The sequence below is a fragment of the Neopsephotus bourkii genome, unplaced genomic scaffold (assembly GCF_033783945.1).
Source record: "Neopsephotus bourkii isolate Nb327-2 ecotype Australia unplaced genomic scaffold, CSIRO-AGI_Nbou_v1 NB_1707, whole genome shotgun sequence".
Classification (NCBI taxonomy): domain Eukaryota; kingdom Metazoa; phylum Chordata; class Aves; order Psittaciformes; family Psittacidae; genus Neopsephotus; species Neopsephotus bourkii.
The window spans coordinates 6960093-6980973 of NW_026902181.1; the positions used below are offsets into that span (position 1 = coordinate 6960093).

The 20881-nt window shown below is 40.2% G+C and overlaps 2 protein-coding genes and 1 non-coding gene across 12 annotated transcripts; 1 reads left to right on the forward strand and 2 right to left on the reverse strand.

The window, feature by feature from the left end:
* The first annotated feature begins 19 nt into the window (after positions 1–19).
* Positions 20–5405, forward strand: CINP (cyclin dependent kinase 2 interacting protein). Of its 3 annotated transcripts, none has more exons than XM_061376256.1 (5): positions 20–108; positions 947–1115; positions 1730–1856; positions 3494–3623; positions 5078–5405. In XM_061376256.1, exons 1-5 carry the CDS (start codon positions 102–104, stop codon positions 5278–5280), a joined length of 636 nt encoding a protein of 211 aa, XP_061232240.1. In that variant the 5' UTR covers positions 20–101; the 3' UTR covers positions 5281–5405. The 3 variants fall into 3 exon arrangements, with proteins under 3 accessions (XP_061232240.1, XP_061232241.1, XP_061232238.1); XM_061376257.1 differs by lacking the exon at positions 20–108 and adding an exon at positions 303–378; XM_061376254.1 differs by lacking the exon at positions 20–108 and adding an exon at positions 383–407.
* ZNF839 (zinc finger protein 839) lies at positions 3036–20384 on the reverse strand. Of its 8 annotated transcripts, XR_009728911.1 has the most exons (12): positions 19647–20383; positions 17792–18721; positions 15700–15954; positions 14853–14945; positions 14349–14501; positions 12650–12790; positions 11493–11631; positions 8814–9767; positions 7909–7990; positions 7486–7520; positions 7139–7325; positions 3036–3147 (listed from the first exon to the last, which is right to left on the reverse strand). XR_009728911.1 is itself a non-coding variant. In XM_061376242.1 (10 exons), the coding sequence occupies exons 1-9, from the start codon at positions 20277–20279 to the stop codon at positions 7950–7952; spliced, it is 3306 nt and encodes a 1101-aa protein (XP_061232226.1). In that variant the 5' UTR covers positions 20280–20384; the 3' UTR covers positions 7391–7520; positions 7909–7949. The 8 variants fall into 8 exon arrangements, 6 of the variants coding, with proteins under 6 accessions (XP_061232226.1, XP_061232225.1, XP_061232223.1 ...); XR_009728912.1 differs by lacking the exon at positions 7486–7520 and having other exon boundaries at positions 3037–3147; XM_061376242.1 differs by lacking the exons at positions 3036–3147; positions 7139–7325 and having other exon boundaries at positions 7391–7520; positions 11526–11631; positions 19647–20384.
* A 423-nt stretch (positions 20385–20807) lies between these two features.
* Positions 20808–20881, reverse strand: TRNAI-AAU (transfer RNA isoleucine (anticodon AAU)). The gene has a single exon. It is a non-coding gene; the product is annotated as a tRNA-Ile (tRNA).

Here is a 20881-nt window from a genome sequence, read left to right on the forward strand (position 1 = left end):
TACGGCACCGGCGGCGACCCCGGCTGCCTGCGCCGCTCGGCGGGGCCGGGCCTGGGCGGGGCCGGACGTGAGCGCATTTCCGCGGGCTGCAGAGCGCCACTATGGCGGGTGAGCGTGGGTAGTTGGGGGAGTGTTTGTCTTCCCGCTACCGGTCAGTCACCGGGACTAGCTGACCTTACGGTGGGAGCGTAGGGGTGCAGGGCTGGGCCTGCGGCAGCGGGGGGTGGCCGGAGTTCAGGACTTGTGCTCCCTGGGGTGGTGTCTGCTTTCCCTCCCCGCCCGCCGGCGCGTTACTTTAACGTGAATGCGGGCCAGGAAGGTGCCTAGCACCTCTGTCTTTCCCTAGGGAGAAGAGAGCGACACCCGTGCCTTGTCGTGGTGCGTGGGCTTCATCTTTATGCCACTTTGTAAGCGTCTCTGTGAATAAAAGCTAAAACTAGCAAGTGTGCGGGTGGACCGCTGGCGTTACTGCTACTGCTGAGCTTCGAGCTGGGCTTGCGGCCCCTTCCTGCTTCCCGGGCAGGAATTGAGGCGTGGCGGTGGCGCCAGGCAGAAGGGGCTGCTCGTAACCCTCCCCCAAGGTGGTGCTCCTGCGTAAATGGGGTGCTAGCAGTTCCCGTTGCTACCATATACTGTGGTTATCATCTGGCTGTCATACGTAGACAGAAAACTGTTAGACTGGCTGGTTACTGCAAAGCCACTGCTGTCCATGTTACAACATTGCATCGCAGAACATGCTTGCATTTTTTCAATAACATTTTCTTGTAATTAAGCTTATAGCTGAGGAATTAGATTTCACGACTGAAGGCAGCTCATGTGAATTCCCTTTTGCTTTAATCAATATTCAGCCATAAAGTAAGGAAATCACTGAAGCAGTTGCCAGATAGCATGCTGATTTGTTTCTGTATGTTCTGAATGGCTTGAATTTCTTTATTTTCTCATGCAGCAAAAAGTCCTGGTGATGGTACTCCAAGAAGACCTGTTTTACCTGTTAGTGCAAGAAAAATTAAAGATAATGCAGCAGACTGGCATAATTTAATGATGAAATGGGAGAGACTGAATGATAATGGGTTTACTACAGCAAACAAAATAGTCAACATGAAGATTAGTGAGCAGTAAGTATGATAATACATACAAGTAAAGAGCATAAGAATTGCTTTTATTGAGAAATGAATCACTAGAAAGTTTTAATCACTAGAAAGTTCTTTTTGGAGGTGGGAAAAAGTATATGTCAGAGTGGATAAGCTAGCTCTTAGATCAAACTCAGCAGTGGGACCTTTTAGTTACATAAACCATTTACATCCAAATAATAAAAGTCTCAAGAGGATTAAAATAACCTCATAAAGTAATGATATTTGCAAGAAATTAACTATGTTTCTAATTAACTAGTTAAGCATAACAGACATTTAAAATATTTTTATAATGTACAGAATGAGAATCTAACCCTACAGATATCAGCCCATGTGAGTTCCCTTTTGCATATTTACACTGAGGCCAGTATTAATAAATTTCATTGAAGTAAAAAATTCAGCAGATTTTAAGAAAGAATTGGTGGTTTATATGGACAGAAAAGTTAACAGTGATGATTAAAAAAAAAATAAAAACACCACCCAAAAATATGTAGCCTGTAAGAGAGATTCTGTAGGACCAAACCACATGGATTTTCAATCTCACAGCTTGGGTAAACGCATGTTGCAGTTGTTTACTCTGCATTATGTTTCTACTTCAGATTTCAAGACAACAAAATGGAGATAGCATGTGATAACAATGCCACTCGATCTGAAAAGCCAGCTCCAAAATATAATGAAGAACTGGACAGTTGCTGTGAAGAATTACTTGAGACCTTAAAGCATATGGTAGTGCTGATTTTTCAGTCTTAGTCAATATGAATCAGTTCCAAGTGTGCTCAAGTGTGACATAAGGAAATGTCCTCAAGTATTTGTGGTAAATAGAAAATCAAGATATTTATTTATAGTTCTTTGGCTTCAGACCTAAATGATTATCAGTCTAGTGTGCACCATTTATTTGCTTGCTTGGTAAATTTGAAAGTTTTTTTTTTTAAACGTCTGCCTTCTGCTTATAATTATCCTCCTCCCTTTATGAAGTGATCCTCTGAGAAGAAGTTGTGTAAAAAAAAATTCATTCTGAAACTGCACCCGTTTTTTTGTTTTCTCATCCTGAATTTTCCCTCTGTTTAGAACTAAACAAACAACAAAGCATAAAGCAGTGCTTTACCTGCCAGCAGGTAAAGCTGCCCTGCAGCTATCTTTAATCAGACATAATGCAGTTATATTTTTAGTCTGCCTACCTGTGCTTTCTGTGCAGAATTCCTTATCCGGAGAGTAAACAAAGATAATTATTATGTAACCTTTTTTTCTGGATACTGCTAGAAATTAATGTCACCTGCCAGTTTGACAGGAAACAAAAAGATTTTTTCTAACCTGATACTGTAATTTAAAATTCTAATTAAAAATAACTTTTACAGCCTTCTGCTGAAGTGGAGGCCCATTAAAAACATGATAGGTCTATTTTTTTATATAGACAGGATATCAATTTGGTATTTAGAATAAGCAGGAAAGCAGCTAGATTTTCCTCCAGTTTTGTTCTGTAGGAAAAAAGTAACAGTAGTCTGGGTGATGGGGCTTTGTCTGTTTTTCTTTTTTTGAGGTAGTTTTGTATCTTACCAAGTGTGTTTATGCAGCTTTTTATTACTCCTGAATAAAAGGACTGTAAGCAGGCAGTGTTAGGTTGGATACTAAACATAGCTACTACAGACATATTTTATTTTTCATTCCTTATGAGTTTGTAGCAACTTACAAGTTTATAGAAGTATCTGTATTTCAGCTTTTTGACTTAAAGATGTTGCCTGCAAGTTCCATTTTGTTGTAAAAATTAGTCTCCATCAGTAATGCACAAAGTCATATGAACATATGAAGTGGATGGAATGACCTGTTTTATGAAGCAAGCTGTTAAATCAGCTTAGATATATTGTCAGTAGGAGCTTAAGCTGCTTAACTCACCTGCTGCTGACTTTCTGAAATCAAATTTAAGTCATCTTGACATGGGAAAGTAAGAAAGCATGTATTAATAGGGTTTGTGCCGTGCTTGTTCATAGGCAGTCTGATGTTTTACCCCAATGCTAAATTGCTATAGGAAAAAAACAGAGAGAAGTGAAAAATGAGAGGATTTTAATGCATTTCCACATGGGGGAAACAAAAGAATGTTGCAAAATCAGAATCACTAAGTCATATCTACAGTGTTTGAAATTTTGGGGTATCTCATATTAATCTTTTTTATAAATTCCAGCTTTGATTCCTGTCTGAAGTTAAAAAAAAACAACAGTGAGTTAGAATTGTTAAGACTACATACTCCTCAGAAATCGTGGTTGGTTTTTTTTTTTAATAGAATCAAGGAATCAGCTGGGTTGGTTTAAGATTATAGTAGTTTGATGTTCCTGAGATACTCATTAATATTACATGTTAATCATTTTCAGACAAAAATACAACTGAAAATGGAAAAGCTTACTTCAACTGCAAAAGCAATCTGTGACTTGGAAGCATTCCACCATAGAGCTGGGAATTGCACAGCACCCTTCTTTCATACATGGCCCACACCATACTTCTGTAAGTAAAATACTGATTATCTTAGTTAATTGCATTGTGTCATTGATGTCTTGTAATTGAGGACTGAAAAATAAACTCTTTTATCTGGATGTCTTGCCTTAGAGAGAAAGTTATCTGTCTCCTTTAGAATTGATGAATCAATAAACACATGAATGCACCACTGGCTTAGGGTTACTGCTGGTGACTGCTTGTATGAATTGCCAAGCATTGTCTGACATGTAGCAATTAATAGCATAAAATCTAAGCTCATCAGCATCTTACAGTGTCCAGACTGCAACAGCCACAACTTTTGTTTGCAAGTAGGTAGTTTTAAGTATTAGGCTTAACTTGTTTGACTTGTTACTTGACATTGAAATTAAATCCTTGAGTGCAAAGAACAAGTTATATGTCAGCTAATTCTTAGGCAGCCAAAGAATAATACCTCTGATCTCAGTGTCAGTCAAGGCAAGTAAATAAATGTTCATTTACTGTCTACGGTTAATACCAATGCTTTTAGCATTCACTTGATGGCAGAAGGTATCACCTCCCAATTGGTATTACTGCAGTTTTAAAACTGAATTCCAGAGAAGCCTGATTGCATGCAAACTAACTGCCTTCTTTGTGAAATGAAAGTCATACTTCTGTGAAGCACTGCTTCTTACTTCATTACCACAAGTTTTAGTTTCCGACAGTTTAAAAGGGTAAGTATAACAAGTGTTGTCAAAACACTTAAGTGTCTGAATCATTTAGTGATGCTCTTTACTCCATGAAAGACTAAATCCTCCTAAAAATAGTAACAGTTCAGCCTAAGTTAGAAACATTAAGATCAGTTTCTCTTGAAAAATAATTTATGTGCATATTTTTTTAGAAAGTCAAACAAAGATTACATAGATATATTTTAACCACCCTACCAGTATTATTAACGTAACTAGTAACGACATTAGTTTTTATGTTACACAGGTCAGTTTTGGTCTGTTGTTTTGGTTTACTGTTATTTTTCACTATTGGTATCACTTATTGGTGATCATACATTGCTAAAGTTCCTGACAGCATGTGAGGGGCATCCTTTAGATTAGCTAAAATCAAAAGTGACTCTGAAATGCTGAAGTTGTATTTCAGGATAGCATTCTCAAATTTTGTAAATCAAATTTCAGTTATTTGAAAGAATAGCTGTAGTTGATAATGTTGCAGTGGATCCTGAGGATCAATACCACTGCTTACTCTGGAATTAAGAGGGGATTCATGTCAAAATCACAAGTGTATAAAATATATCCAAAAGCAGAGTGAATTGTTTAGCATTGTGTATTCTAGTATACAAACATTATTGATGCTGTAAAAACCAAGATATCTAGATATGGGGAATAGTCTATGCAAGGTAGGGGTTTTTAACTATCATTATATTAAAAGTATTATATAACTTATAGACAATTTCTGAAATGTTCTGGTCAATGTGGGGTTTTTTTCAATCCATTCAGATGAGGTTTCTCTGAAGCTCTCTGAAATGTACAGGAAGGAGCTACAACTCAAGCAAACAATTGTACAAGAACTTGCTCATTCTGCTGACCAGGATCTGATGATGGTCTATTTATCATCATGGTTATACCAGCCTTACATTGAAAATAGCAGCCAACTACTACTTGAAGCCATGCTGCTAGAAACAGGACACAGACAGTGCTAGAATTCCAAATGCTACATGGCTTCTTGTAATGATGCATACATGAAGCTGAAGTGGCAGACTGCAAAGCTTACCAAGTAAACTGAGTTTTTGTAAAATTTATTAAAAATATTTCTATTTGTAATTATTATTTTGTCTCAGTTGATACTCCTTTCTCTGCATGGGACAATCTGGGTTTGGTCACTTTATCCATTTTAAGAGAATAGTGAAGCTACAGGTAGGAGGCCAAGCCCTCTGTAATCAGAAAGAGGTAGTCACTACATGCTGGTCTTTGGGGAACTCAATGCACAGACACCTACAGAAAAAAACGTTAACTATTTTCCAAGTCTTGCTAGTCTAAAATATTTACATTGTCTCTTTCACCATAGAAATTCAGCACTTCATCTTTTGTGGGTTTTATTTGCATGACTGAACAGGGTGTGTGCTTTTGTACTTGCCTTATAAATGGGAAAAGCACAGAAGGCAGATCCAAAAGGGATCCACATGGTGGGTGTAAATGGTATGTGGTTTAGAAATGCTGCCACAGATGCTAGTGTAAGTTCTGTTTGATTATAGAGTGGTTGGTTACACCAATCCTGAAGAGTGATCCAAGCCTGAAGGAGCACAGTGGGAAGGTTTAGTACAACTCACTATTCGACAGTCATTTTATGAAAAGATCTTGTCTCTTTTAATTCATTGTAGAAATGTTATATGAAAGCATTCATTGAATAAAATCAAAATCTGCTTCAGGCATGGCCTCCTGTTGTTTGCTTACTGTCATGAGGCCGAGTTTTTCCTTGGATTATTGTTTCTGATGTCAAGTGGTTTTGGTTTAAAGGTGTGCCGTGCTGGCTTTTTGGTTAGCAGTTTATGTGACAAGAATCAGCAGCTCAAACTCCTGCTTTTCTTTTTCATGCTGCTTTCTTGGAAAAGGGAGTAGAGAGTGTATTCAGAAGAAACAGTTCATGCAAAAGCTAAATGCTGAAGTGGAATTCATTCCTCATAGTTGCTTTCACTCCTAAAGACATAATAATCACTGTGGTGTACCATTATGTCAGACTTGGGTAGCCTGGAGAAGCTGCTACACTTGCCCAGCCTTTAATAACTGTTAGCTGCTATTGCAGATTATCACTTTTCAGAAAAGTGCATTACAATGTGGAAGCTATGCAGCTGTATCACAAACTTTTAGTTAAGTTCTTACGGTGTAATGGATTTAGGCCTTCTGCTTACTTCATTATGATTAATAATAATTTATTCCTCCCACTTTGATTGCCTGTGTGACCTACTCATATATAAACTGTTGATTTCCATCTGCTATTTCACACAATTACATAGTGTTTCTAAGTGTTGTTGACTCACTGATGTGCCCTGACAGATGTCTACCATCAGTTCTCCTTTGACCTAAGTGACACAAAATGCACGCTGCTGTGAAGTGTCTGCGACAGCTGTGGTTTGACACTAGAAAAATCTAATTAAAACAGTGGGAGATTCTGGACCAGATTTCTGATAGGACAAGTAGGGCCACTTACTTGAATAGTTCCAAGTTAAAACGCCGTAAGCTCAGTAAGGGAAATGCATGAGTTTCCTGCAGTAACAGAACAGACAGACATGAATTTGGAAACTTTTCTCAGGATGTTGCTCTGTTCAACGACGAGATTGTTTCTGACAGCTTGATAGTGTTGTATTCTTATCCCAAATACCTGTTGTCTAAAAATAAACAGTTATGAATAGCTTTGTTGGGGTTTATTATTTTTCTCTGCAAGCGTTCCACCTAGTTTAGCAGCCACCTGAATTTATCCGAGTAGGACCAAACCCTTGTCACTATGGAAACACCTTCATACTGGAAAAGTATTTTCCAGGGAGAAAAGGTTGGTTGACTTACAGGAATCTTCTTTTAAGATATGAGTAGGTGTATTGTATTTCTCAGCATGTGCAAAGCAATAGGAAAGGCAGAATTGAAGCAGATTTTCATTTTCTGCACAGGTAGGAATTGTGTTGTTCTCTCTTCATGAAGTCATCTTCTCGTTCACAGAGTCCTTTGCTCATTGACTGCTGTTGGACACAGATTACTACAAAATTATTGCAAAGATATTTTGTCATTATAGTTTTAAGCAGTTGCTTATAATATTTTAAGTCCTCAGATGTAGTTATCAGTCAGTACAAAAGAATGTAATGAAGAGCTGCTCACTATGATCAGACTTTGAAAGACCTTGCGTTATCTTCACTTACAGGATAGGCTCATGTCCTCTGACCATTGTCATCTCCTAAAAAAAAAGAGGGGGAAAAAAAACAAAACCTACACCATAAAACTGCCAGGCAGGAGCTCAGCAATATGTGATGACGTGTCACATCCACACATCAAAATGCAATGTTTTGGCTAATCAAATTCATCTTCTACTTAGGCAATCAAGAAAAACAAAACAACAAACCCTAAACCAAACTATGTTAAAAGACACTGGTCATTTAAGGCTGTTTGTTTTCCCCTGCTAAGCTTCTTGAAAGTAGACAGTGCCTTGGACCAGAAGCTGGTAGGTATTATCATCCAAGCAACATACTGAAAGTGTGACAGTAATACAAGATAGGTAAAATTACATAACTACTTTGGTAAGTTTTCTGTCTGCACAGAGAAACAGGGATGATGGTCAAGGTTACCTTCTTATTATGACTAAGTATTACAAGGCAGTGTGGAGTTCTTAGGAAGGTCCAAGCTTAGAAGTGATAAAAGATGCATCATCTGAAAGAAAAAAAAGTGTGCTATAAATCTAACAAAAATAGACCATCATGGACTAAAGAGAAAAGAAGAATTTGGTATCTCAGTAAGACAGATCAGATCACTACTTAGCACCTTCCTGTTTCTGTCTAAGCAGTTTTTAAAGGTGTGGCTGAACATTACATAAACATACTTACATACATTTCCAACAGTTTTTGTTGGAGGTTATTTTTATCTCTAACTCAGTGCATGCTTATTTAAGTAAGGATCAACTAGGCTATCACACTTTTCGCAGTTTATATTTAAAACTGCGTATTTTTCAGGCACAGTTGTGCTCTTCAAGTGTAAAAGCTAGCTTGAATATTTGTTAGCATCGAGAAAGTGCAAGAACAGTGTTCTGAAAATTCAATGGCACAGAAAATGCCATGGTTTTAATACTGTTTTTATTTTACCCATACATAGTTTGCCAGTACACCACACATCACAGCTGGACGGCAGTACAACTTCTTGCATTTTTAGATTACTAGGGCGAAAAGGAATTATATAACAAAAGGAAACAGTGCAACAGTTTTAGGGTTGACAGATACCCACTTTCCACCCACCCCCAACATAGAAAACGAATAGAATGCTGTTAATTCTAAAAGTTTTGGTTGCAGTGCTGCTAGATTCATATAAACGTAAGTTATAAAAAGTACAGGGCATAGAAAGAGTTTACAAATAAGTTAAATTTCAATTATTTCAGTATTCACATTAGAAAAATATACATTTGATAGAGTCAGAATTTTCCAGAAGAAAGCATACAGTTCTCCAATTTATGGCTCCAGTTTGCTTTGCAAGAGTGAAATACCTTCACTTCGGTCATCTGCTTCCATTTCCAATAGGGTTTCCACAGTTTCCAAAGGCATCCCCTCAGGCGTGGGGATGTGCATTGTAATACCATTGGAATCAGTTACAATAACAACGTCTTCTGCCTGAGACAGAACAGCAGTATCTGGGTGAGACATGATAAGCCCATCTGAAGTCTGAATAAAAATCTGTTCATGTCCCCGAGACAAAAAATCAGGGCTCTCATCAGTAATCTCGAAGGCTACAGTTTCATCCACAGTGACTCTATTCTCTAGCTCATGTTGTTCCTCTGTCCCACAAGAACGGTCATTCACATTTTTAAGTGAGTTTTCATGGTTCACATGAGCAGACACAAAGGCTTCCTGGGCAGGGCTCTGGTTCAACTCAGTCTGAGCACTGTGTGTGTGGTTTACTGGCACAATGTTTGTTGACAACGCTTTTTCAAGTTCCTGCATCTCATCAGTCATATTTTCACTATGGAATCGTTCAGAATGTTCTTTAATTGCGAAATTACAGTTTTCTTCTTGCAGTTTCTGGTATTTCTGATGATGTCCATTTTCTTCACTCATTGCTAAGTTAGGGCTCTCACTGCCCATTGCATCCTCAGACAAAGTGCTACAAAGCTGAGGACCTGAGAGCCCACTGGCTGTATCCTCATTCATAAAGTGTGCTTGGACTAATCCAGGCGAGCCATCTGCTTCAGCTGGTAATACAACTTCATGTAGCAAAGACTCGTCATTGGCCAAATCTGGTCCCTGTATCGCCACACATTCGGAATACTCTGCCCTCATTTCCACAGACTGGGAGAAGGTAGCTGAATTTCCAGCATCGATTCTAATTCCTGAATCACCAAGTGAATTATGTTGCTCTGCTGTCAGTAATGTGCTTCCAGTTGTGCAGCAAGTGATATGCCCATCTTCTGAAAGCTGGATTTCTCCATTTAATTGATTAAAACCTGAAAAGGTAAAGTAAATATAATTTTATTGAGCAATCTAATATTGCATGTCCAAAAAAATATTTTTCAGCAGTAATTTTGGAGGAAAAGATAGACTGCCTCCCTGCTTTCCTCCCCCCAGTTAGCAAACCAGAAGCACCTTACAAGACTTTCACAGCAATTCCCAATGAGAAAGCTTCTAGAAAAGTTTCTGGATAGTGAAATATTACTGGATATTTTCATAGCAAGGGACCTTACATCAGAAGCAGCATTTTTCAATTAATCCTGAAACCAACCTGGGCTGAAAGTCAAAATCTGGCACACAGCTTAAGACATTTATGACATTAAAAGATAAAGAATATTACCAGTAATAAACTGACAGAAACATTTGAGCTTAATAAAATCTGTGTTGATAATCAAGCTCATCCTGGACTCAGACTGTATCATCCAGTAACTACGTATCTAATTAGGTATGCTAGCAGCTCCAGGAGCACTTTCATCCTGTGACAGTTTAAAGCACTACAGAAAGTTTAAAGCACTACAAAATTAATGTGTTTTACCAGTTATTTGACCTGGACCAAGACTCAGGTGACAAACAGTTGAACAATAGTTAGCTGCAGTAGCAGGAGCTGTCAGATTTTATAATCAACAATCAAAAGGAACCAGCAGGTTGTTTGGGGGCTTTTTTTGTTGTTATGAAAGATACCACTGCACAACAAAGGAGGCCTCACACTGCAGAAGGGATCTTTTTTAACTCGTACTTGCAGACTTGCAAAAACCCTACTAGAAGGTGCAAGTGAAACCAAATTTAAAAAAACTCCTAGCCCAGCAGTAAATCATTAATACAACAAGAAATAAGCATGGTCGTGCAGAGAGGCTTTCAGAGAAAGAAAAATAAACAGAGAAAGACATAAACACAACCCCTGACAGAAAGATGTGCAGACAGCAAAGCAAAGCATCACACCAGAGAAAGGCCTTTACAATACAGAAGGATGGTACTGATAGACATATCTTACTAGAGGTGGGCAAGGGCTGAAATCTTTCACAACAGTGATCATAATGCCTCTGAATTACTGCAATGCTTCTGCGTCTAAGACCAGTGCAGTTTTAGCAGATTATAGGTGGGGACCCTTCTCTTTCCTTTCTAATCCACTGTTACGTTGCCAATCTGAGGGGCAGGGGGAATGAAGACAACAAAGGGATAAAAAGGCAACCATCCAAAGACTGGTGCAGAATCCTGCCTAAATTCCAATCTTAAGGTCTCACATCCCCCCTGGGATACAGGACAGCCTGCATCAGCTCTTCCCCTCCCCAGTTTTCACGAAACTGATGATTCTGCTCCTGCAGCCTGCTGGGGCAGAGGAAGGACACACATGCTGCTTCCTCTTCTGCTCTCCTGCTCCTGGCACAAAGGTCATGGACCTTCCCTGCTAGAAGGGATAAGGTGAATAGGAAGCATTCAGGAAGCACACAGTAGAGGACAGTACTATCCTCATAATGCTGCAGCGATATTTATAACCAGATTATCATGCATTCAGAATTGAGCTACTGCTGTGTTCTGCATCATCCATTACTTCCTCCCGCCCTGCCATGATGCCTTTCCAGTTAAACAGCTGCTTTTGAAGTACCAGGGAAGCAAGTTAATAAATTAAAACTTAAGACAAAAACTACAGTAGCTTAAAGAATAAAGACATTTGTTCAGCGCCTCCATGAACAGAACAAAATTGGAAAATCTGAAGAGGTTACCATCTTTTTCAGACAGTGTACATAAATTCTCACTCTTTTCTTTCACTTCATCTTGACTGGCATTATCATTATTCACATTCTCCATTACATCTTCTAACTTGGTCCTTTTTGCTGATGGCAACAGTTCCTCCCCTGAGCTCTGTCAATACAAGAGATAATTAACTGGCTGCCACCACAACAGCTGAAATACTGGAAAAGACAACAAACTAACTGTGGGCACTTCATGGCAGTGAACCTATAACCTCCTGGAAAACAAGATTTACACTAAAGGTCTTCCTAAAAGATAAGGCTTTTAAACACAGCCATCACACTTTGCCAAAATGCCATCAATTACTTTTGATATTTAGTTGAAAATCTGCCCTTGCATCAACATTAAAGCATGTCTCTGAGCCTCGGTTGTTAGCTTATGGCATGAAACCTCCAACTTCAAGGGGCATATACAGTCTGCCCAGTATTGTTTGGTAATGAAGAAAACATGATTAGCTCTTAAATTTAACCACAGGCAGCAAATGAAAAAAGCACTACTGTTACTTATCCACTACCAGAAACAACTCTGGATTAAATAAAAAGTAGAACTGTTAAGGGGATGGACCAAAGAGGTGTGATTTTCAAGAGGAAACTGAGTTCCCTGCTACAGCTGTAAACAGACTGAATCTGGTCAGCTGCCTTGTTAGAAAGAAAGGAACTGTTTTTATGCCTCTCTGCCTACCACCAGTTACCACAGCGACCACTTCCTCAAGCATTTAAGCCTGCTGCAGGTTAGCCTGTTTACTCCAGCACAAATTATTACAATCTGGGGATCCTTCTCACTGTGCAGCTCCCATTTACTAGCATCTCAAATATTCCTTCTTCCCTGTATCATGACATTACCTGTAAGAGATTCTGTCCTGAATGCTACAAAGTGTCTTCCCGAAGTACATCTTTAGTGTCTCACTAACTAAAGTGTTCATGGTATGCGAACTAGCTGTATACTCTATATATAGCTAGTTCATATGCTCTGCTATGATACCACAGTATGGAGTATTTCCAAACATCATGAAAAGCCTTAACACGAGTCAGATTAATCATTCCTTACAAAATCATACTAGTATTATCTGTTTTAACAAGTGTTAATTTGGCTTAGTTTCGTTTTTAATTTTCACAAAGGTATTCCATACCTCAGCTAACCGTTTTTGTCCCAGTATCTCCAGAGGCACTTGCGCACTGACAGTTTTAATTATAGTTTGTGAACAAGAGTCTGCACCTTGTGTCTTTCCTTCTCCAGCAAGTATTTCTGTAATTCCTAGGGATTCAGCAACCTTTACAGAAAAAAAAAAGGTAAAAGTTAGCTTCTCCAATCTCAATATATAAATGCTGAAATAAGGATTCATTTTCTTAAAACTCATGCCTAGCCTAACAATCTGTTGTCACAGCTCAGTGAAGTATTTAGACTCCCATGTTTTCAATCAGCCTCCACATTAATAGAACATGACCTTCATTTGAAGGTGAATATTCATAGGCAAACTCAAAAGAATTAGGTGTACAATGGTTATATATAGAATCCAGAGACAGTTACCAAGAGCAGGTTTAATAAAGAACAATGTTGAGGCTCTACATAACTTGGAAAACATTCAGTCTTCCTGTTTAAGAGTATCTCTAAGTAGTTAAGGATTTCTTTTTCCCATCCCCACATTCTAGTCCTGTGCTTCATCCTTATGTAGGTGTGCTACTACCCAGACTCTTAAGGCTGGGTTGTTTAATTTGGTTTTGGTTTTGTTTCTTTTGTTGGGTGGTGGGTTGGGTCTTTTAATGAGCATAATTCTATATTAAGAGTGCACATTAATACTGGAGAGAAGCAAGAAAGACGTTCCATTTTCAGACAACACTATCAACAGCATCCCTGTACTTGGTGCAATTTCATTTCACCAGACGGAAATGTCAGTGTTACAGAATAGCCAAATGGGCACTCAATAATTCTAGAAAGTTTTTTGGAACATACAGTAAATGTCACAATTTATTCTGAAACATGCATATTAACCACTGCTAACAGTCCACACAGGACTTTTTTTTTTTTTTTTAAGCCAGGATTGTAAGAACCAAATTCTTATCTCCACCACCCCTACCCTGACTTTCCCAGTATGCTCCCCTCTCCTGGTAGTTGCAAGTTCAGTGCTAACATACCTTAATGAGCACATCATTTAGAAATTTTGTTGAAGATATTGCACAAAATAGTGTTTTCGCTACTGGAAACAGAGAAGGGAAAGCCAAAAATATGTTAAGTACAAAGAGCTGTTTTATTCTAGGCAAAGGGAACACAAGATTGAGAAGAATCCACAAGGAAAAAACAGATCCACATTAAAAAAGAACAGCAATACAAAAAACAACCAGAAAACCAAAACTACACTGTCTTTCTAGATACAGGTGCATAAGCAATGAATTGAAGAATCACTGAAATAATAGTTCGCAGCTTTATTAATGTATTCACTACCTTTCACATTTGTTACTACATCTGTGAACTGCATATATGCGTTCAGTTTGTCCTCATTTTGCAATGAAACCATTTATCCCTTTAAATCAAGGCCACTCATTTTAAATATAGACCCTTCCTTCCTAGTCAAACATTAAGATGTACTTTTATCAGCAGTTATTGCTGAGCCCACCTTGCAGTAACATGCAGCTTCATGCTACCCCAAATACACAAGACAGGTATCAGTGCTGCTAGATTTTTTTAATCTACTATCTAGTTGTAGCTACTGCCATAAACTAGAACTGCGGTTTTATTATGGATTTCTTTTTCTCTTCAGTTAGTTGTTGGATTTTTTACAATAATAAAAAAAAAAAAAAAAGATCACAGTTCCAAACAGAGTGCTTTATTACCTTAGCATCTCTTATTTCAACAGGCTGCTGGCAACTCAGCAAATTTGAATTACTGAGGTGACGATAAGCCATTTTCTTTACCATATTATGCAAGTCTTCAAATTCCTTATACACATCTGGGAAGTAAGCTTTGCCTGGATACCCTTTTTCAACCTAGAAATAACAGGGGAAAAAAGGGTTTGTTTCCCCTCCCCCCATATTTTAAAACCAGTGAAATTAAAAGTATGCCAGTTTGTTTCATTCAGTGTTTTAAAACAGCAACATTCAAGTGAAAAGATTGTGGAGTATCGAAAAAGCCACTGAACCAGTCAGCAAAAAGTGAGGCTTCAATTAAGAGACTGACAAGAGCTTCACATGTATAGACTGAAGTGATGTGTGGAACAATGCTAACTAAGGAAATTCATTTAGAACATCTCTAAATAAATCTTTCTAATGTATACTAAAGAAAGTCTCCCTAAAATAATTTAAACAGTTTTACATAAAAAGAAAAAAAACACACCTCACCTTCATCAACAGAAATTCAAATACTGTAACAACTTTTGTGAGACGTGGGAGAGCCAGCTCCATTAAGTCTTCATTATCGCATTGTTGTATTAACTGTCAAAAGCCAGAGTTCATTAAAGCAGAGCAGCCTACAGGGGTTATTCATCCCACATTCAGAACATCAAATATCACTACTCTTTTAAGGATACAGTATGTGTTTAAGCAGCTTAGAGAACAGATGCAAACATAACACCAAAAGAGATAAATCAGAAAACTTCAAAACAGTTTCTGCCCTTATAGACAAAACTCATTCCCACAGATGCTGCCAATTCATAGAAAGAAGAGCAACATCAGTAGGTTTAGCAGCCATAAAAGATCTTCCACAACACACAGGAAACAAGCAAAAAAAATATGTTAACTGCATGGATTTTAATCCCCATTCCATCCTCCCCCAAGAGCTTCTTTGTGTGTATTTGGGGCTTTATTCCTTTTTTTTGATGTTTCCCAACTTCAGTTGGGTTTATTTCTTTTACTGTGTTTGAGGAGATACATAGTAATAGACAGTAATGTCATTTCTCCAGAAAAATGATAGCGAGAAGGTATCTATATGTCAAAAGTCCCTTTCAAGACTGAGTTCCCATATCCCCTTTGCCCAGCGTTCTGCTAGGTGTATTTTTTCCTTAAAAGACAATTTAATGTTTCCTTAGGCTTTCATCTTGTCAGTACACAAGGATGTAAAAAATAAATAAGTAAAACCAACCAAAATAAAAATTAAAACCAACCTTTTAAAAAATGATTCCTTGAAAATAAGTAAATAAAAAAAGAGAGGGGAAAGTATTTGTGAAGTAATTGCAGAAGAGAAGAATACCTCTTTTAACTTAGCTTTTCTTTTTCTGTATACATTGCGTTCTGCTGACACACTACCAAGTGATTTTGAAGGGGATTCACCACGTCTGCTCAGCCTTCCAGAACACCTGGACCTTCCACCCTTCTGTAGTCGACCATGTCTCCTTGATCGTCTGGGTCTTCCAGGTCCTTCTGGTGTTACAGGTTCCTGGTGTCCTGAACTGCTTTCTTTTTGTTGTTCTGCCAACAAGGGTCTGCTTTCTGGAGACTTCGAGGTCTTTTCAGAAGAAAAAGTATTTATTCACCCCTTTAAATACTGTTTTGAGGAAGACAATTTTATAATTAAGTTCTTCATCTATGTAAACAATAAACAGTATATTAAACAAGGTGGATACAAGCAAAACTTCAAAGAAAGTTGTAGGATAAATTAAATAAACTAGTAAGTAAGATTGTTACTTTTGCAACACACACGTACCATTATTTGCAAAGGTAGTATTTCTGATTTTTGATACAGAGATTAAGAGAATGCAATTGAACAGCTGGTTTATGCCAGTTAAATACATTTAGTATTTTTTAAAGTAAAGTATGTCCTCTTCAAAAAAGAGGTTGTAGAAATAAATCTTAATTAGCAGTAAAACATATCCCCCCAAAAAATCTGTGTTTCACTATATGTCAATGCATGAAGACTTAACGCAAAAGACAGAAACTCTGAACAGCAATGAACAGTAACAAGCTTGGGAAGTAAAAAATCAAAATGTATTTTAGTTTCCATGTTTTAAATTCCTTACTCTTTCCTACGAACACTGCTAAGAAGCAGCTCCTGTTATAAGACCACATGGCAAACTCTTAGCACATTTTCTAAGTTACCATTGTGATTTCAGAGCAATTTTTTTTTTACTGATCAAAGCAAAAATTTCTCACTGAACACATCTTGTATTCCTTTTCATGTCAGAATTTCTAAGAATGTCCCAGTATTTTTCTAAGAGAGGGATTTAGAATAGTACTGAGGTACATCAAGCTTCTTTTCATAACCAGTACATTTTCATCCCCATGTTCAGTAGCTCCCCTACTATCTAGTAGTTAGGTAAGATCTAAAAAGGGCCAATTTATGTCAGTTCTATCCAAGGATTAAATTACTAAATTAGTTCTAAATATAACATAAGACTAGATTGAGCGTGGGAATCTTGACTGCCTTCGTGTCTGTATCAATCTACCTGCTTCAATAATCCTGCTAGTCTTTCTTACCTAGCCCAAAACTAGAACAAATCAATGTCTTAAAAGTGCAAATTTGCAGAATCCATATTTGGTAGTTAAAAGTAGCAGGTCCAATAGCAATCTAGCAGTCAGTAGTAGTATTATGTATTAGGCTGACTGAAATTTTTCAAAATTCCTATCATCCTGAGTAAAATAAAGTGCTGCACAGGGAAGCAATAACGATGTAGTAATACAGAGCCAGACTTCAGTATTCTGCCATTCCCTTTTTCCAAAGATGATAGAAGAGCATAGAGGATGGGGGAGGTTTGCTTGCTGCACTGGCATCTTAAGATGTAGATTTTCACATTCTGAGAACTTCACATTTGCAAACAAAATTAGCAAAAGTCACACTGCCAAATTAATATTTTTTCCCTAAACAGCAGCTGTATTAGTTCCTGCTGCAAGATGTGTCATTTTAATACTGAAAGACAAATTTTACTATGAAACAACCAGTTTAAAACATCATAGGGAAAAACACCTGTAGCTAAAGTAGCTTCCAACCCAGAGCAGATGATGTCCTGCTGTCATGCTAAAGGTTGGAACTGAACAACACAATATTCTTACACAAATGCAGAGAAGAATGCTATTTATGCAGAAAAGGTTTTCTCAAGCTGAAAACTTACGTCAGAAAACCAGTAGCAAATGAACACTCAGTAAGCATTTTGTTTTCTGTGCCTGTGCAAGAATACTATTCCTGCAATACAGCAAGAAATAATAATTTGATTTTTAAAGCACTTCAATAGGAAATGTATTTAATTTGTTGTGTTGGTGGGCATTTCTGAGCAGTACAAGACTATACAACTACAAAACTGCCATCCTACTTTCCACAGAACTGACAGCTTTTCTAAGGAACACATTACCTGTTCTCCAGCTTTTGAATCAACAGCTCCTTCCAGACTGGTAGCTAGTGCATTTTCCTTATTTAAAGTGGCAGCAACTGAATCCAAATGTGCTGGACTCATCATTTCCTCTCCTATTCCACAGTCATTGTCCACCAATATACTTCCGTTAGGCTTATTTAAAGGTATTTTTTGAGGTGAAGACTCCATCTGTCTATGGCCTGGGTTAAGTTTATAATGTCTTGTTAATCCTCCTTTTCCTAGATAGGATTTTTCACAAGTCTGACATTGAAACGTTTTGGGGTTCAGATCATAATTTGAAGACGTGAATAATGCATCTTTTCCCTTCACCTTTCCTTCTTCATCATCTTCTACACTCAGCTCAGAGTAGTCATCAGAATCAGATCGATGACCATAAGCCAAATCTTCCATTTTAATGAATTTATAATCTTTAGCTTTGTATTTGGGGGGGCGTGAAATCCGTCCGGAACGTGTTTTCACTTTGAAGGATTTTTTTAACTTGTCATCTTTTGGGGTTTTTTCAAGACATGGTACCAGACTGTTTGCTGAACTGCCTGACACCAGGTTAACATTTGGAGATCTTGCAGCCGATCCTGTGGCACATGCAGCTTTCTGTCCATTTAGCATCTTAGATGTGCGAATCTTTTTGAGAGACACTGATCCATTTGATGGTAAAGGTTTCTGCATAAGCAACTGAACTGGAGACTTGGAAGAGCTATGCAGGAATAGCTGCTGCTGCTTAGTTCCTGTAACAGGCTGTATCCTAATTATCTGGGGATTAATAATACCAAGTCCTGGCATGTTAGAATTCCTACTAACTGATTGACTCAGCCTTACAGTTTTGGGCTGGACTGATGCCAGTGATAGCATTGGCCTTTCAGTTTCCTTCATCTGTCCTGATTGAACTTGGACACGAATAGCTTCCAGCTGCTTTTGGGGAAAGAAGGAAGAGTTGAGATTACACAAATAAAGCAGTTATAAATAAAGACAATACTATCAAGGTGACTGATACACACCTTACATGTCCTTAAAGCAAAGGGCACGAAGAAAGCAATGCCCATCATTAGTTTCCCATTTTAATGCATCAAAGCACAGATTCCCTTCAAGCTACAGGCTTTCCTGCACATTTACTGTTGTGGCTGCTGTTAAACTAAGCATGTGAAGCTTGCTCTCAGGCCATGTCACAGCCTTGTTTCCTGCTGACAGGCTTGTTCTGGAACAGCACAATCAGCATCATAACCCAGGCAGATTCATAACCTTCAGCAAACCAAACGCGGGAGAACGACAGTATGCTACATGACACATAGTCATTTATGACACAGGCCCAGTACCAGGTCCAGAACATACCGTAAGTGCTCAGTTAAAAAAAAACAAAACTTTGTAATGATGATTAAGGAGGAGTATGTGTTACCGATCATCTCCCTCAGTCTCTCCTCCTCATTCAAATTTTTGCCTCAGCTTGAATCAACTGCTTGACAACCCCTGCACCCCAAAACGTGGACTGAAAGCCCAGGTACTATCGTCTTCCGTTAGAGGAGGATGCATTCTCTGCCTGTGCATCATCACTTAACCACTATGAAACAGCTCTTCTAACCTGTTTTAGCTGCACGTGTATTCAGATCGAAACACCACAGCAGCAAGTATTTACATTCAAACGCGGATTTTTCTAAACCACACTTAAAGTTGTGTCTTCCAGCTGTGAGACTCCAGTCTGCACCCGAGGGCAGGTGTGACCGAGGAGAACGGAAAAAACTCTCAAAACCACATTAACCTCCCCCCCGACGCCTGCCCTCGGCAGTGGATTTCATCACCTCCCGGGAGCCGCAGGCTCCCTTCCCTTCCCAGCCCCGGTTACCTTCTGCGGGAGGAGCCGAGTGGCGGCCACGGAACCGCCCTGCTGCCTGGCGATCTGCTGGGCAACGCTCCGCAGCTGCTGGGCGGCGTTGTGCATGATGCTGGCCAGCGGCGGGGGCGGCCCCAGGCAGGGCTCCGGCGGAGCAGCTGGCGGCAGCTTCTGCTTCTCCTGGGCCTTGCTCACCTGCTCGATGACCCGCTGGACCTCCGCGGGGGCCAGCGGCGTGGCGGCGTGCCGAGGAGGCGGCGGTTCCGACGTGCCCGGCCCCGGGCTCTCGGCAGCAGACAGCAGCTGCTCCAGCAGCAGCCGCACCTCCACGGCGCTCAGCCTCTCACCCTCCACCACGCTCCCGTCCTCCTGCACGTACAGAACGGTGCCGGCCGCCGCCGATCCGGCTTCCACGGCTGCCAAGCTCTGCGCCAGCTCCCCCGGTGTCGCCAGCAGCTCTGGGCCCTCCGCAGAAAGCGGGAGGTTGGCAGGCCCCACCGCGGCTCTGCCATCCTCCTCCTCCTCCGCCGCCGCCACGCTGAGGGGAGCCCCGCAGGCTGTAGACGCCTCCCCGGGAGGCTTGTCCTCAGCGGGAGGAGGAGGTGGTGGTGGAGCCTCGGTGTCCCCCTCCTCAGGTGCCGCCATCTTGGCAGGCGTCAGCGGGCGGGATCAGTACCCCGGGAAATCTCGGCGACGCGAGGCAAAGCGCGGGGCACCGGTGGCACGCGGGCCAATGGCGCACCCGGCAGAGACAGCCGCGCCCCTGGGGGGCCGCCCGACACCAACGGCGGCCTCTCGGTAGCAAAAACCTCCATAGGTGCGGCGGGCGGGGCGAGGGTGGTGGTGGGACGCCGGGATGGTACGAATCAGCTGGTAGCGCGGGCTCGTTTTCCTCGTAAGACGATATCTTCACCCCGAGACTCGGTCTTATCCTACGAGCGCGTTATCCTACGTGCAGAAGAAACGTACGCCCGCTCTGCCGTTGCCGGCCCGGGCTCCGACAGCCGCTCGATGGAGCGAGGCCCATGCTGTGTGAGGGTCTTTCCCCGTCTCTCCGTACCCACCCGGCGCACCGCGGCCGCGTCCTGGTGCAGGGGCAAAGGCGCACCTCATAGCGGGCAGCTACGAGACGCGGCTACATAGTGAGAGCGAAAAAAATGTTGGCTGGCTTTTTGGCCCGTACGGGGATCGAACCCGCGACCTTGGCGTTATTAGCACCACGCTCTAACCAACTGAGCTAACCGGCC